General features: G+C 37.0%; 2 protein-coding genes across 3 annotated transcripts; both read left to right on the forward strand.

Annotated features, from left to right (window-relative positions):
* Positions 1 to 4448, forward strand: LOC135638760 (protein NRT1/ PTR FAMILY 8.3-like). Its single transcript, XM_065152107.1, has 5 exons — positions 1 to 157; positions 1023 to 1104; positions 1347 to 1564; positions 1681 to 2222; positions 3454 to 4448. Exons 1-5 carry the CDS (start codon positions 104 to 106, stop codon positions 4259 to 4261), a joined length of 1704 nt encoding a protein of 567 aa, XP_065008179.1. The 5' UTR covers positions 1 to 103; the 3' UTR covers positions 4262 to 4448.
* A 2348-nt stretch (positions 4449 to 6796) lies between these two features.
* LOC135637859 (ADP-ribosylation factor-like) lies at positions 6797 to 13564 on the forward strand. 2 transcript variants are annotated; one of them, XM_065150697.1, is made up of 7 exons: positions 6797 to 7104; positions 8569 to 8659; positions 9587 to 9702; positions 10631 to 10690; positions 10777 to 10842; positions 13016 to 13219; positions 13327 to 13564. In XM_065150697.1, exons 1-6 carry the CDS (start codon positions 7048 to 7050, stop codon positions 13208 to 13210), a joined length of 585 nt encoding a protein of 194 aa, XP_065006769.1. In that variant the 5' UTR covers positions 6797 to 7047; the 3' UTR covers positions 13211 to 13219; positions 13327 to 13564. The 2 variants fall into 2 exon arrangements, with proteins under 2 accessions (XP_065006769.1, XP_065006771.1); XM_065150699.1 differs by lacking the exon at positions 13327 to 13564 and having other exon boundaries at positions 6846 to 7104; positions 12976 to 13099.
* The last annotated feature ends 195 nt before the right edge of the window (positions 13565 to 13759 follow it).

Here is a 13759-nt window from a genome sequence, read left to right on the forward strand (position 1 = left end):
ATCAAGAAGTCAACAAGCGAAGCTTGGATTAAAATCCACCTCGAGTGCGGGCAGAGAACGAGAGCTCCGTTCCTCTCGATCTATACGCTGGTGCGGCGAAGCAATGGAGAGAGAGGACGCCCTGGAGAGCGGAGAAGGAAGGGCCTTGCTCCCTTTGGTAATTAGCTTGCTTGATCTCTTGGGCTTCGTCGTTTTGTTTTGTTTTGTTTCACTTGGTTCGTTTCTTCGTATCCAAGCAAGAAAAAAGAGGATCCATCTTCCTCTGGCACTGGAAGCGTTTAGGGTTTTCTTTTTCTGTTTCTCTCTTCAGCAATTGTGCCCTGGATTGTGTGCACAGATGCACCTCGAGCTAAATGTTCACAATTAGAGGGATTTTGGAGACCCCTGTAGTGTTCTTAGGTATAGTGAGATGAGAATGTCCCACCTTACTACCTGATGAGTCTGGGGGATGAGATGGAGGCGATGTGCTTCTCCTTGTGAAGGTTTCTTGCCAAATGAATGGAAATATCTGCTCTTAATTGCTGAGATCTCCTTTTTCTTAAAGATTTGGAACCACTTTAGATCCAGATTGGAAGGACATGAGTACCTCTATTGTAATATATTGCTAGCTATTACCATTTTTAGTGCTTGTGGATGAAAAAATTTTTCCGGGACTTTTCTTCCCCTTTTTTTTTCCCTTCACAAAGATATCGGATTTGGATTAAAAAGAAAGGTGTTCATTACTTCTTGGAAATTGGCTGTGTACTAGTAGACGGTTTACGGTGTTGCGATCTTTTTTTTTTCTCCAAACCTTTTTTTCTTTTTCCTTTCAGAGCGCTTAACTCATTATTAACCACTTTTCCTTTCATTTATGTTTATCATAGGTTTGCAATTCTTCTCTCTTGGATTGGAACATTTTTAAAATATTGAAAATAAAGACCACAAATATAAAAGATCCTGTGTCACTGAGATGGCCTAAGAAGTAGAAGCTCAGTAGTGTTTGTAGTCAATGAGATACTTTACTAATTGGATTATGTTTTCAGAATGTGGAGAATGAATCGAGCCACCATGGACCTCGGTCGCATTACAAGCCTAGTAACTCAAAAGCACCGGCAATTATTTTGGGTAAGGTTTCATATGACCTGCTTGTTTAACAGAGTACTTAAGTTGTTAAAGTTGGAGAAGAAGTCATCTGAAGTTATCAAGTATTTTGCTAGTACAGAAGTAAATTCAATAAACATTAGTCCGCTAAAAATGGTCAATGGAAATCAAGTGGAATGTGTTATAAACAAGATTTTGGATCTTCTGCCATAATCATATAGAATAAGCTGACACTTACATGGTATCATGATATACTCTTTGTGCAGGATTTGAATACTTAGATAGTGTTGCCTTTAATGGTGTTGGAGCAAATTTGATTGTTTATCTTCATACTGTCCTCCATGGAAACAATGCTGCAAATGCAGCAAATGTGGGTACCTGGAGTGGAACTTGTTTCCTGACTCCATTGTTTGGAGCTGTTGTGGCTGATACCTACTGGGGAAATTACAAGACAATACTCTACTCCCTTGTAGTATATCTCCTTGTAAGTCAGATTTAAAGCCCTTCTTTTTCGTTCCTCAAGAATGTCTATTTTTACATGTTTCATGTCTTTAGATAAGATATCTTTTTTCCTAATATGCCTTTCTTCTTGTCTGGTAGGGAATGATCACCATCACTTCCGCTGCTTTTTCTGCATCTTCAAAGCTTTATAAATGTGAGGGAGGCTCATGTCAGACAGCAAGTTCCCTTCTTTTTTGTGGGTTGTATCTTGTGGCAATTGGGAGTGGAGGCGTCAAGGCAGCATTGCTTCCTTTTGGTGCAGAGCAGTTTGATGATGAGAACCCATTAGAGAGAGAAAAAAAGGGGGCCTTCTTTGGTTGGTTTTATCTTTGTATCACCTTGGGAGCGCTCACTTCTGGAATTTTCATAGTCTGGATACAAGAGAATATAGACTGGGGGCTTGGATATGGTATTGCAACATTCTGCATGGCTTCAGCCTTAGCTGCCTTTGTATTAGGAACACCATCTTTTCGGCGTCGGTTGCCAAGTGGCAGCCCTTTGCAAAGTATCCTTCAAGTACTTGTTGCCTCCTACAAGAAGAGGAATGCTGAAACTCCCAGGGATAGCAGTCTCTTGTACGAGGCGGACAAGAACTTATCCGATTTGGGGCAGCAGAGATTGGCACATACAAATGAGTTCAGGTATGTTTTTTATGGTTAGTTTTCGAGTCGATGATTCAAGTTAGACTGCCTATCAGATGTTGTTGGTTATAAAGAGCTCAGTAATGCTGAGTTAGTTCATAGCTGATTCAAAATTAGAATAGGCAATCCCCCACCCATTCCCGACAACAACCCAAACCCAAAGAAGAAAACTCCTTCCTACCCCTCATTTGAAAAAGAAAGAGAACAATATCTCCTTCCAAACCCATATATCAAACTAATTCACTGTCTTAAGTAATGCAGACTCTTTATCATTTTGTTTCAGATGTCTTTGTTAATTAAATCACTCTTTACTGCACCTTGCTATTTGTGTAATTATCACTTCTGCAGTTGGAATTAGATCTTGCTTCTTGTTACTCTTAGTTCTAGGAACAGCAAAACCAAGCAGTTAATAGGATTTTCTTAGAAATGATTCATTGAAGATGAAGGGATGTGTTTCACATCAAACAAAGTGTGATACTTGATTTTCTTCTTCTCCCTACTTGCTTCAATTGTCAATGAGAGAAAAAACTAAGATTCTCTGATCTATTGTAACTTGGAAATCCACTCATGCTTCATCAATCTCCTTGATTGGGAAGAGAACCAAGTATATTATTTGGCTTGGGGTGGGGGAGCGAGATGTACATCTCTTTTTATTCATTTATCTCCTATCTTTTACAGAATTATTAGGTTTGTTGTGAAACCAGCTACAATTTACCACCCATACACACACATGTATGAAAGCATTATATTACATTGGCTTTGTCAAGCAATAAATGTGATATCAGTGTTTGTTACTATTATGAACTAAAATAAATGATGATTTTATATGGATCTAGGTTGTCTTACATATTTTATAAGCATTAAAACCCTAATCTCTCTTCATAAAATCATACAACTCCTATGTTAGAGTTCTATCGAGGGTAAAATTAGTACATGTTCCACCCCACTATGGGACATAAGCAAGACCCTTGGCCGAGCACAACACAGAATATAAAGCTTCCATGTAATCATCAACCAACAATGAAATCGAGCACTCACACTATGTAGTATGACAATCAGATTGATTTTCAGAAAATGATAACAATCATTCACTTCTAAACAAATGTTAGATTTCTTACAGATTTACACTTGTTCTAGTTCAATTTTCACTTCTTCCCATTTATTCATTTGATTTTTAACTTCAGAGTCAAAGAAAAAGAAGCTTTCTTAAAATTTTGCTTCATACGCTCAGGTTCTTAGATAAAGCAGCTGCAATTTCTGCTCTGGATTTGAAGGATGGTTCTCCTCAGAGTTCATGGAGCCTGTGTACTGTCACTCAAGTTGAAGAATTGAAGATGTTCCTACGCTTGATACCAATATGGGCTAACAGTATTGTCTATGCAGCTGTATTTGCTCAAATGTTCACTACTTTCATTCAACAAGGGAGTGCAATGAACACCAAAATTGGGTCATTCTCTATCCCTCCTGCATCCTTGTGCTCCTTTGAAATCATAAGTGTCATGGGTTGGGTATTTGTCTACAACAACATCATATCCCCAGCAGCCAAGAGGTACTTTGGAAATGGAGTGGGATTTTCCCAGCTGCAGCGGATGGGAATTGGACGTTTCCTACTGATCTTGGCAATGCTAACAGCTTCTTACAATGAGAGCAGGAGATTGGAAAGTGTCAAAGGTGGTGAAACCTTGAGCATTGCATGGCAACTCCCACAGTTTTTTGTCCTGGCAAGCTCGGAAGTCTTCAATAATATTACCCAGCTCGAGTTCTTCTTTGCCCAGGCTCCTGACAGGATGAAGAGCATATGCACAGCAATGGTTCTGTTTTCAATGTCGCTAGGCAATTACTTGAATTCATTCATCATCACAGTCATTGCCGATGTTACGTCAAGAGGAGGGGTGACGGGTTGGATCCCAGATGATCTGAACAAAGGGCATCTGGATTACTATTTCTTGGTGCTGGCAGGCATATCCACAGTGAACTTCTTTGTGTATGTTGCTTTTGCAGGGAACTATACGCTGAAGAAAGTCATTTCTGAGAGTTAAAGATAGAGTGAGGAAACTTATTGCCGGGAAACTTGGGTCGCTTATATTAGAAAGTTTTAAAGCTTCCTATTGTTACATGTTTGGACATAAATGCTGCAATGTTCTGTAATATTTGTGATACATTATTGCAATGTCTTGATCAGCTGAGTTCTGCAAACACTAATGAATTTAGTTAATATCTCCTAAAGGCAGTTTGTCTAAGAAATGTATTTCTTGTTCTATGTTGGATTATGGATGGTCTTGTGATTTGAACAAATGAACAAAGGTCATGATAAACCATTTGTGAATTAAATAGTTGTACATTCTGTAATCAAACCAAATAATTAAGTTAGAAATTAAATTTTTTTCTTACTTCTTTAATGGAAGCTCACCTCCTCTTATATAAGGGGAGAATTTTTTCTCTTTCGTTCCTCATTTAGTCGAGTCCAACAGCGAGAGAAACGAGGAGTTACATCGCTGACGAGAGGTAGGTTTTCTTACTGTATAGTTTGAAAAAAAAAAATTTATAAATTCTTTAAATATTAAAAATTTTATTATTGTATTAAAGTTAATTAGTTAAAATTTTTATAATATTATTTGACCCCTTATTAAAGTTTTTATTTTAGATTTAAACATGTTAAAAATTTATGTGTTTTATATGATATTTTCTAGCATTACAGTTTATCTTTGATCTTATTTGAATTAAAATTTTTGTTAGATTAAAATATGTTATCTAAAATTTTTTGATATTATTTGATCTGAAATTTAAAATGTGCTATTATGAATAATTTAAATTTTATTTGACTAGAATATGTTGAAAGTATACATGTGTTGAAGACATGATTTCTATTTGAATTTAGAAGGTTATTTCCTTCTATTAAAAGCTTATCTCCCGATCTATCTTTTAATGTGTTATTATTTCTATTCAAATTTAGAATGTTATTTCCTTATATTAAAGCTTATCTCGTATCTCTCTTTTAATGCGTTATTATGTTTTTGTTTATATTGTTAATGAATATATGTTGTGGTATGAAATTGAATATTAATTAGATTGGAATTGCTCACAGGCCAGGCCCAACCCCATAGGTCAGGCCACAGCCCACTGGTCAAGCCTAGTCCGTAAACTAGGCTTATCCCGTAGGCCAGGCTTAACCCACGGGTCAGGCCTTAGCTCGTAGGTTAACTCAGCCCAACTATCATGGGCGACATGCGACGCACATGATTAGTCCACGGGTCAAGACTGGGCCAGTTTTGTGTAATGCATGCCCAGTTATATATAATGCACATAATTAGTAGATGTGCTGGCTCAATCTAGCCTAATATTGTTGTTGGATTTGAGCCCAAATATTGATTGAACTAAACTATGTTTGATTAGTCTAGATCAATTCAAGGTGATTCCGAATTGATTGACTTATTCAAATCAGTTTAATTTAAATTGAACCTAATATAGTCTAAATTATACTAGTCTAAGGTGATTCGAGAACAGTTAAATGAGGATTAGAGATCGATTCAGTTAGGTTCTAGTAAATTGAGTTTAATTGGATCAATAGAACTAGTGTTCAAGTCAATTAGGACAAATTTCTATTATTTGATATTGATGACATTTGAAATAGATATTTTAAATATGTTATTTCATCTCGATATGGACATGACTAGTGTGAGATTATGTTACTTCCCTGCCAAGAGCAGGTATGGTGATTCCCTTCGGGGATTAACGGGCCGTCAGACGTGGTGGCTGAACGGTTCCTCCATCCGTTGTTGGAAGGAACATGTCTCCACTTTGGTGGGTGAGAGACACCACTCCATCCATTGTTGAGAGTGCGATATAAGTTTGCTTCCATCCGTTGTTGGGAGAATACAAACTCATCCCGTAGGATAAAACCTCTCTATCCACTGTTGGGGGAGTGCTCCTTCAAGTATTTGATATAGATCAATGAGATGATTGATTGAATTTTAATCATGTATTCATTTCGAGTTGACTTTTTGAGTTCCTGCTCAGCGTTGTTGAATTTTCTTTGTTTTTGATTTTCAAAGTAACCTTCCTCTAGAATTAAATTAGATTCTATTGGAGAGAGGACTTTCCTCTACCACTAGGTAGAGGAATAAATAAATTATAATAAATAAATTAGATATTATGTTTACTTTTCTATTTATGATTTGATGAATAAATAAATTATAATAAATATTTATGAATGATAAATAAAATAATATTTATCTACTTGATCTACATAAAGATATGAAAAAAAAAAAGAAAAGATGTGACACATTCACTACTATTCCTTGTTGCTAACGGGCCTTTATATGTACTTTAAATGTTGCTGTTTGACTTTTTTCTGCAGGGAATTTTCACACTATAGCAAGCCATTGTAGCAAGATGGTGTTCTAGAAATCAAGTAGTTTTGCATCGTTTGTATTTGAAGGCAAATACAGTACTTCATTCGCACTTGTGCAGCAAATCTTTCTCACGGTTTCTGATTGTGAACGGAGAGAGATCCCTGTAATTGGGCCCCACAGGGCCCTACTGTACCAACTCGGCATGCGGGTAATTAATGCGTGGGACAGGCGAGTAGAGAACCGGTTACTGGCGCATCATCGTATCAACGAGCACGCCTATCAAAGCATTGGCTTCAGAGCGAGCGAACCAGCGAGGGGGGAGCGTGAGAGGTTTCACTTTACTTCTTGTCCCCCAAAAAGAGGAGCGGCTTTGGGCCTCCCTCCTCTTTGTCGAAACTTTCAGCAAATTTCGCACGATTTAGATGCCAGGCTAAAGAGTTTTGGTCGCGGACGAATAGAGAGGCAGATCCGCGATGGGGCAGGCGTTTCGGAAGCTCTTCGATTCAATCTTCGGCAACAAAGAGATGAGGGTATGCTCGGTTCCGATTCTTTCCCCTTCGCTTCTAACCATGATCTCATGTTTAAGATTTCGTGATCTCCATTCTTGCCTTCGTTCATTTTTCCTAAGAAAATTGTTTTCTTGGATTGATTTCATCTACAAATTGCTGACGATTTATGGATCTCGTTCCTGTGGCGGTTATAAGAGAACAGGAAGTTGTATATGGAAAACCTGAGCTCTCAGTTCCTTCTTGTGCAAAATTTCTCCTTTTTCATGGTTATTCTTCTGTTGCTCTTCTGGCCGGAATCTATTGTTCAAGAAATTGCTCTTTAGTGTTGTGTGTTACAGATGAATTCACTTATTCTTCTTATTTATTTCTCATAGCTCTTGTTAGCTCGCTAGTTGTTCTTAATCATTTCATGTTTAATCGCATTCAGTTCGATTTTCTTCCCTTTTAAATTCCAATAGATCATCATTAACTGTCCAAGACAATAACTAAACAGTCTTGCACATATCTAGGTGAGAGTAAGGTATGATGCATAATCCTCTTGTTAAATTAAGGTTTTGTCTTACCCGAATTGTTAAGTACATAATATTATATTTTGTGTAAATGTCTTAGATATGGTATTAGATTTTTGTCTCCGAGTAGTTGATATATATTGTTCACATGCTATTACTTGATAAGCAGTACTCTTACCTGTAGAACCATGAACCATTGTATGAAACTTGACTTCAAATGAAAACTTACCTGTTTTCCTCAACCTCTTTACTGGCCAAATGTTGGTTACCCTTGCACCATCATAATATAGCCTTTCAATGTTTTAACAATCTCTGAATACTAAAAAATTGTTGATGGTCTTCAGTGTTGCTTTATGTTGTTTATTAATCGATTGCCTGTAATTTGTCCATGCAATTGAAAGCTTTTATCTGAAGTTTGTGAATTAATCTGGAGATGGTATGCCCTTCTAATTTTTGGAGAAAATATTGAGGGTATCTTTATACACCTTTTAAGTTGTATGCCTACTGTGAAAGTTGGAACAAGGCTCTATACCGTTGAAGTTTGGGTCTGAAATTATGACGCTAAGAAATGTAGACGAGACTCTTGATAAACAGTCAATGTAAGTATAGAACCCTTTTGTAAGGTGTTTTGTTATTCAATATAGTGAATCATATGGTTATTTTGTGAAAGGTTTTTTTTTTCACATATACCCCCACGACAGAGCCTAGTGATGGATTTCTTACCTGAAAAAATCAATTGTAGTTATCACCTTGTAAACATTTTACATCAAAGGTCCTGTATTTGTGGCCCAGAAATGATGCTTGAAGTTTAACATATCTAATTTTACTTTGATTACAATATCAAACATCATCTGGGGGCTTATAAAACTCTCTCTCTCTCTTCTCTGAGTTGCTTTTGTTGCACTGCTGTTGTTCAAGTTTTTGTTTAATGGTTTGTGCTTCTCATTCAGTCTTCTTTATTTCTTAAATAACTCAGGTTGTGATGCTTGGTCTGGACGCTGCGGGTAAAACTACAATTTTGTACAAGTTGCACATTGGAGAGGTTTTGTCAACAGTCCCAACAATTGGTACACATGCTTTGTTGACATAGTTACCATTCTTTGTTGACTGCCTTAATAGGCTTTCTAGTAGTTGTTGCTAAAGTGTTATTCTTTGTTGTGCATGCACTTTTCATTGCTCCGTTAACTAGAAGGGAAAGGCTTTTTATCTCTGATTTTTTTGGCTTGCTTGTAACTCTTAATGCAGAAGTTAATTGCATATATAGTGGTTATATGTATAGATAAAAGAAGTGAAATTAAACTTTTTCTTCAAAATTTCTTTCTTAAGGTCAGAATACTATAGGATAGCTTTGTTACTTAGATGTTTTAACAAGTAAAATTGTTCAAGTCTTATCTAGTTGGGAGGCAAACTAGCTAAAGTAAACTTTATTTGACTGGTACATCAAACATACAATTTCATCTTATTTTTATCCTATCCAAACAATCTTGCAGCTTTTTAGGGCTTTTCTAAGGAAGTAAATTATTTCCCCAAAACCTCTCAGTGAAAACCTGCCACGTGGTTTATAATTAATTTTGGTCATCAGTTGGATCCTCTTTCCTAACTAGGAACACTTGATTAGCTGATTAATAAAAAGAAGGTGTTCACCTCCTTCTCTAGTGCCTTGCATCAGATAAGGTTCATGTCTTCCATCAGGATCCACAAGCCAGAGAAAATGAACCAAGCTTTGTAGTTTATTTAGAGGAGTTGTCAGTAACCTAACATCCTGATATTTCTTTAATAAATTTATTTAACTGATACAACTTTGAGGAAGGTTATAAAGCTATTTAAATGTTTACCTGTTGATATACTAAAACAGATTTGGTGGTTCAATGAAATAGTTTGATATATATATATATATATATATATATATATATATATATGTGTGTGTGTGTGTGTGTGTGTCATCTCATAATAGCTTAGACTCTCTGGTAATTCTTTTATCTTCATTTATGCAGGTTTTAATGTAGAAAAAGTTCAATATAAAAATGTGATGTTCACAGTGTGGGATGTTGGTGGGCAAGAGAAATTGAGGCCTTTATGGAGGCATTACTTTAACAACACAGATGGTCTGGTAAATAGTTCATATCTTTCTATTGGAAAAACAGTGATAATTATTCTTATCTGTTTCTCATAGAGAAACCTTGTGATATATCCTTTGATAAATATTTTTGGTTGTTTAGGACTGTTTTCTAGTGAAGTTCCTTTTCTATGATAAGTATATCATCTTTGGCGTTTGACATTAATACTCGGAGGCATGCTTTTTTGCAATTTGTATCTTAGGGTCATGTGACGTCCACACTCTATGTAATAACAAATAACCTGTTAGAACCCTTGCAGATTCTAAACTTGGGGTTGATCTCTTTAGGGGATCGGCCTCCTTGGAACTCTATAGGGGTTCCTCCCTCCAAGTTGCTGCTCAAAGGCTGCAGAAAAAATTCATCTATTGCTTATGAAAAGAGGAGGAATACATGGTTATTTATAGGGCTTCTAAACCCTAACTCCTAATAGGACTCCTACTCAAGACTCATACTTCTAACCAACTCCTAATAAGACTCTTACTCAAGACTCCTATTATTTTACAACTCCTAATTCTTCTCTAAGAAATAATCTCCTAACCGTAGTCGGCCTCTTCACCTCTTTAATAGGGGTCGGCTTAGGTAGATTTTGCATGAATGTCCCTTTCAATTAGGACTCTCCTAGCTAGAGTCCTAACATAACCCTGTTTTGATATTCAATCTTTATCACTAAGAACTAAGAAGTTAGAAGGTGAAAAGAAATGGGTCAATGAAAGTTCATAGGACTCCTATTTTTCTTTTTTGTCTTTTGAAACTACTCAAATGAAAGAGTTTAGTCCTGTAAATTATAATGCAGGAACTTCAATATTTAAATTTTTTGACTTTTTAATACTCGTCTCTTCTCTTCCATGTGTTTTAGTTCCTGCCACAATGGAATGCATATAGAAAAATAAGAGTTTTAGTGCCACATTTTCTTTGTTGCAGATCTATGTAGTTGATTCATTGGATAGAGAGAGAATTGGGAAGGCTAAAGCAGAGTTTCAGGTTCTTTTCTTATATCTTTCCATGTATAGAAAAATAGTTTGTTGCTGCTTTTATTTTATTAATGACTTGATAATTGTTCTTTTCAGGCCATCATCAATGACCCCTTTATGCTCAACAGTGTTATTTTGGTATTTGCAAACAAACAAGACATGGTATGTTAAATTGGTAACTCAAAAATAGTACAAGCCTCCTGCTTGTTTGTAATGCAATTCCATGCATCTGAACAAAATCACCCAACTGTTCTTTTAGTCTGATGCTGCATGTTAGTTTTGTGCTATTGGAAAGACATCTGTCTTTTTTATTTTTAAAGACAGTTTCTGCATGCATCAAATGCTATTTTGCAATTTGAATCAGTGGCATTAGATTGAAATGCACTTGAAGAAGTTTGTTAATAATCTCATGCATGTTATATTTACAGTCATGAAATTCATGTGTAGATATTTTAATAACTTTGCAACGGTTAGAGTAGGTGTCCATAGCAGTGATTTCAATAGGCGCTCGGGTGAGGCGAGGCGAGGCCCGAGCACCTCGCTTCATGTCCAGGCGCCCCGTTTCAAAGAGGCGTCGCCTGGGCGCTCGCCCGAGCCCAGGCGTCGGGCGCTTCGGGCGAGTGCTTGGGTTAAACTAGGCGACCGAACCAGATTTTTAGGTCTGGTTGGTCTCCGGTACTTTAGTTGGTTCAATCGAACCAACTAAATCACCGATATCAGGCTCCCTCTCGCGATTTCCCCGACTTCCCCAACCCTAACACTCGCGATTTTGTCGCTAAGATTTGTTCTCCGTTGTCGCTGCTCTCTGCTGCCGCTACCACTGTCGCTGCTCGCCGCTGCCACAATCGCTGCTCGTCGTTGCTGTCGTCGCTCGCCGATGTTGTCGTCGCTCCCGTTGTCGCTGCTGCTCGCTGCGCTCCCACTCCCGTCGTCGCTTGTCACTCTTGCTGTCGCCGCCGCTCGTCGCTCCCGCTCCAACTATCGCCTGCTATCGTTGCTGTTGCCTCAGCAGCCTCGGTCTTCTCACACTCTTCTCACTATACTGTTAACAATATATTAACAGTATACTGCTAACTGTATACTAATAATAGTATTTTTATTTATTAGATTAATAATATATTATTTTGATTTTAATACTATTAATTTTTATTTATTTAATAGTATATTTTTATTTAAAAAAATAAAAAAATACTATTATGATTTATTTATTTATTGTGATTTTGTACCCAATTTTCTTAATTTAATAACATATTTTTATTTAAATAATTATATTTATTAATTATATTATATATTTTTATATTTTACTGTCTCGCTTCGCTAGGGCGAGCGCCTCGAGCGTTTTTGGACCTTGGCGCCTTTTGGCACCTAGCGCTTTTTAAATCATTGGTCCATAGAAAGGTCCAGTAAATGTTTTTGCTTAAAAATTCATATTAAAGTACAATAACGTATTCAGTCTTCAGTAATAAATCTTATTTCTTGCAATTCCTTAGTCCATGCCACTCACAAGGTTCTAAGTCTTTGTCTGATCTTTAAATTGGTCTGCACTTGGTAAATAAAATTTGATGTTACATTGCACATATAGCTGAACTTATTTGGTACTTTTGGGCTTGTCTTCATATGGAATTTTCAGCTCTATAGTTTCTTGTTGATTTTTTTATATTTATTTTACTGAAGTTTCAACTTGATGTTCATCATGCCGGAAGACAGAAGTGATTGCTAGTTGTTTGTTTTTCCTTATTCCATTTCATTAGTTCATAAGTTGGAAAGTTCCGATGACCGATTTGATGAACAGGTTTCATGACATTGTGAACTTGTGATGACTCCAGCAGGCTAATTATCATGCTGCTAGCCATAGGCTAATTATCATTCTGTCCTTTGTCATTTTTGTCATGTCATTTCATTCGCTATGTGGGCTAGTTGTAGCTGCCATGTCAAGGACTTATTGGCACCAAGTCATCCGTAAACCTGGGTTCATGTATCTCAATTAGACTTTCTTCAGTTTGTTGGTTGTTCTGCCAAGAATAGTGGGCCATTTCCTGCATATGATATGTCTGTCTTCCACTGGCTAATTTCTGTTCTTCATGAGACTTCTCAAATCATCAATATTCTGTCGTTTTAGCAGATATTTGGTTATTAAAAGAGAGTTCGGATGGAGTTTTAATTTGGCCAAGATGAAATATGTTGAGTTGTATTCATTCAACAGGTCCTTGCATTGGTTTAGCTGATGATTTTATCTTGAAATGCATCCATGTACTATAAATGAAAATTTGTTTTTGTTTTTTTTTCGTTCTGTAGCCATATAAACTATAACCCCTGATGATGAGATCCTGTTTAGAGAGGTGCAATGACCCCCATGGAGGTGTGCGAGGGGCTTGGTCTCTATGACCTGAGGAACCGGGTGTGGCACATTCAAGGAACTTGTGCTCTTCGAGGTGATGGCCTCTATGAGGGTTTGGACTGGCTCGCCAGTACTCTGAAAGAACTGCAACCTTCAGGTCGTGCAACCTCAGTCGGCACCTCGTCAAGTTGACCATAGAAGGTTCACACCGAATACCCTAGATTCTTTTCTTTCTCAGCTATCTTTGCATTCGAGCATCATTGTGCCTTTGAATGTGTTTTTACTTGATACGAAGTTCCAATTTTCAGGTTTCTGCCGCCCTGCCAAAAATGCTCTGATGCAAGCTGAATCTAGTCAAATCTTCATGCTAATTGGAGTTATTTCTCCGTAATTGTCTTAACATCTGTCAACTTCCTGTAATTTCTGATGCAAGCTAAGGACATTTGCTCCTGGGGAACTATTGTTTGAATCTTTAATGTATATCTGTGACTTGTTCCAAACACTGTTCCCTTCATCATTTGAAGATAACAAGATTCTGTAGCCCAATTTCTGGATTTGCTTGCTATCGTGTTGCTTAATGGAAATAGAAGTTGCTTGGTGGATTGATCTGTTTGGAGTAGGGGAATTTAATGTATATCTGTGACTTGTTCGAAACGCTGTTCCCTTCATCATTTGAAGATAGCAAGATTCTGGGTTTGCTTGCTATCGTGTTTCTTAATGGGAATAGAAGTTGCTTGGTGG

Source organism: Musa acuminata, chromosome BXJ3-5, assembly GCF_036884655.1.
Source record: "Musa acuminata AAA Group cultivar baxijiao chromosome BXJ3-5, Cavendish_Baxijiao_AAA, whole genome shotgun sequence".
NCBI classification, from domain to species: domain Eukaryota; kingdom Viridiplantae; phylum Streptophyta; class Magnoliopsida; order Zingiberales; family Musaceae; genus Musa; species Musa acuminata.

Excerpts from the sequence above, each read along its gene's own strand:
- LOC135638760 (XM_065152107.1), top strand. The coding sequence starts at position 104 with ATGGAGAGAGAGGACGCCCTGGAGAGCGGAGAAGGAAGGGCCTTGCTC. Across the intron at positions 158-1,022 it reads GAAGGGCCTTGCTCCCTTTG|AATGTGGAGAATGAATCGAG; the intron begins GTAATTAGCTTG and ends TTATGTTTTCAG. Across the intron at positions 1,105-1,346 it reads AGCACCGGCAATTATTTTGG|GATTTGAATACTTAGATAGT; the intron begins GTAAGGTTTCAT and ends CTCTTTGTGCAG.
- LOC135637859 (XM_065150697.1), top strand. The coding sequence starts at position 7,048 with ATGGGGCAGGCGTTTCGGAAGCTCTTCGATTCAATCTTCGGCAACAAA. Across the intron at positions 10,691-10,776 it reads AGGCTAAAGCAGAGTTTCAG|GCCATCATCAATGACCCCTT; the intron begins GTTCTTTTCTTA and ends TGTTCTTTTCAG. Across the intron at positions 10,843-13,015 it reads TTGCAAACAAACAAGACATG|AGAGGTGCAATGACCCCCAT; the intron begins GTATGTTAAATT and ends GATCCTGTTTAG.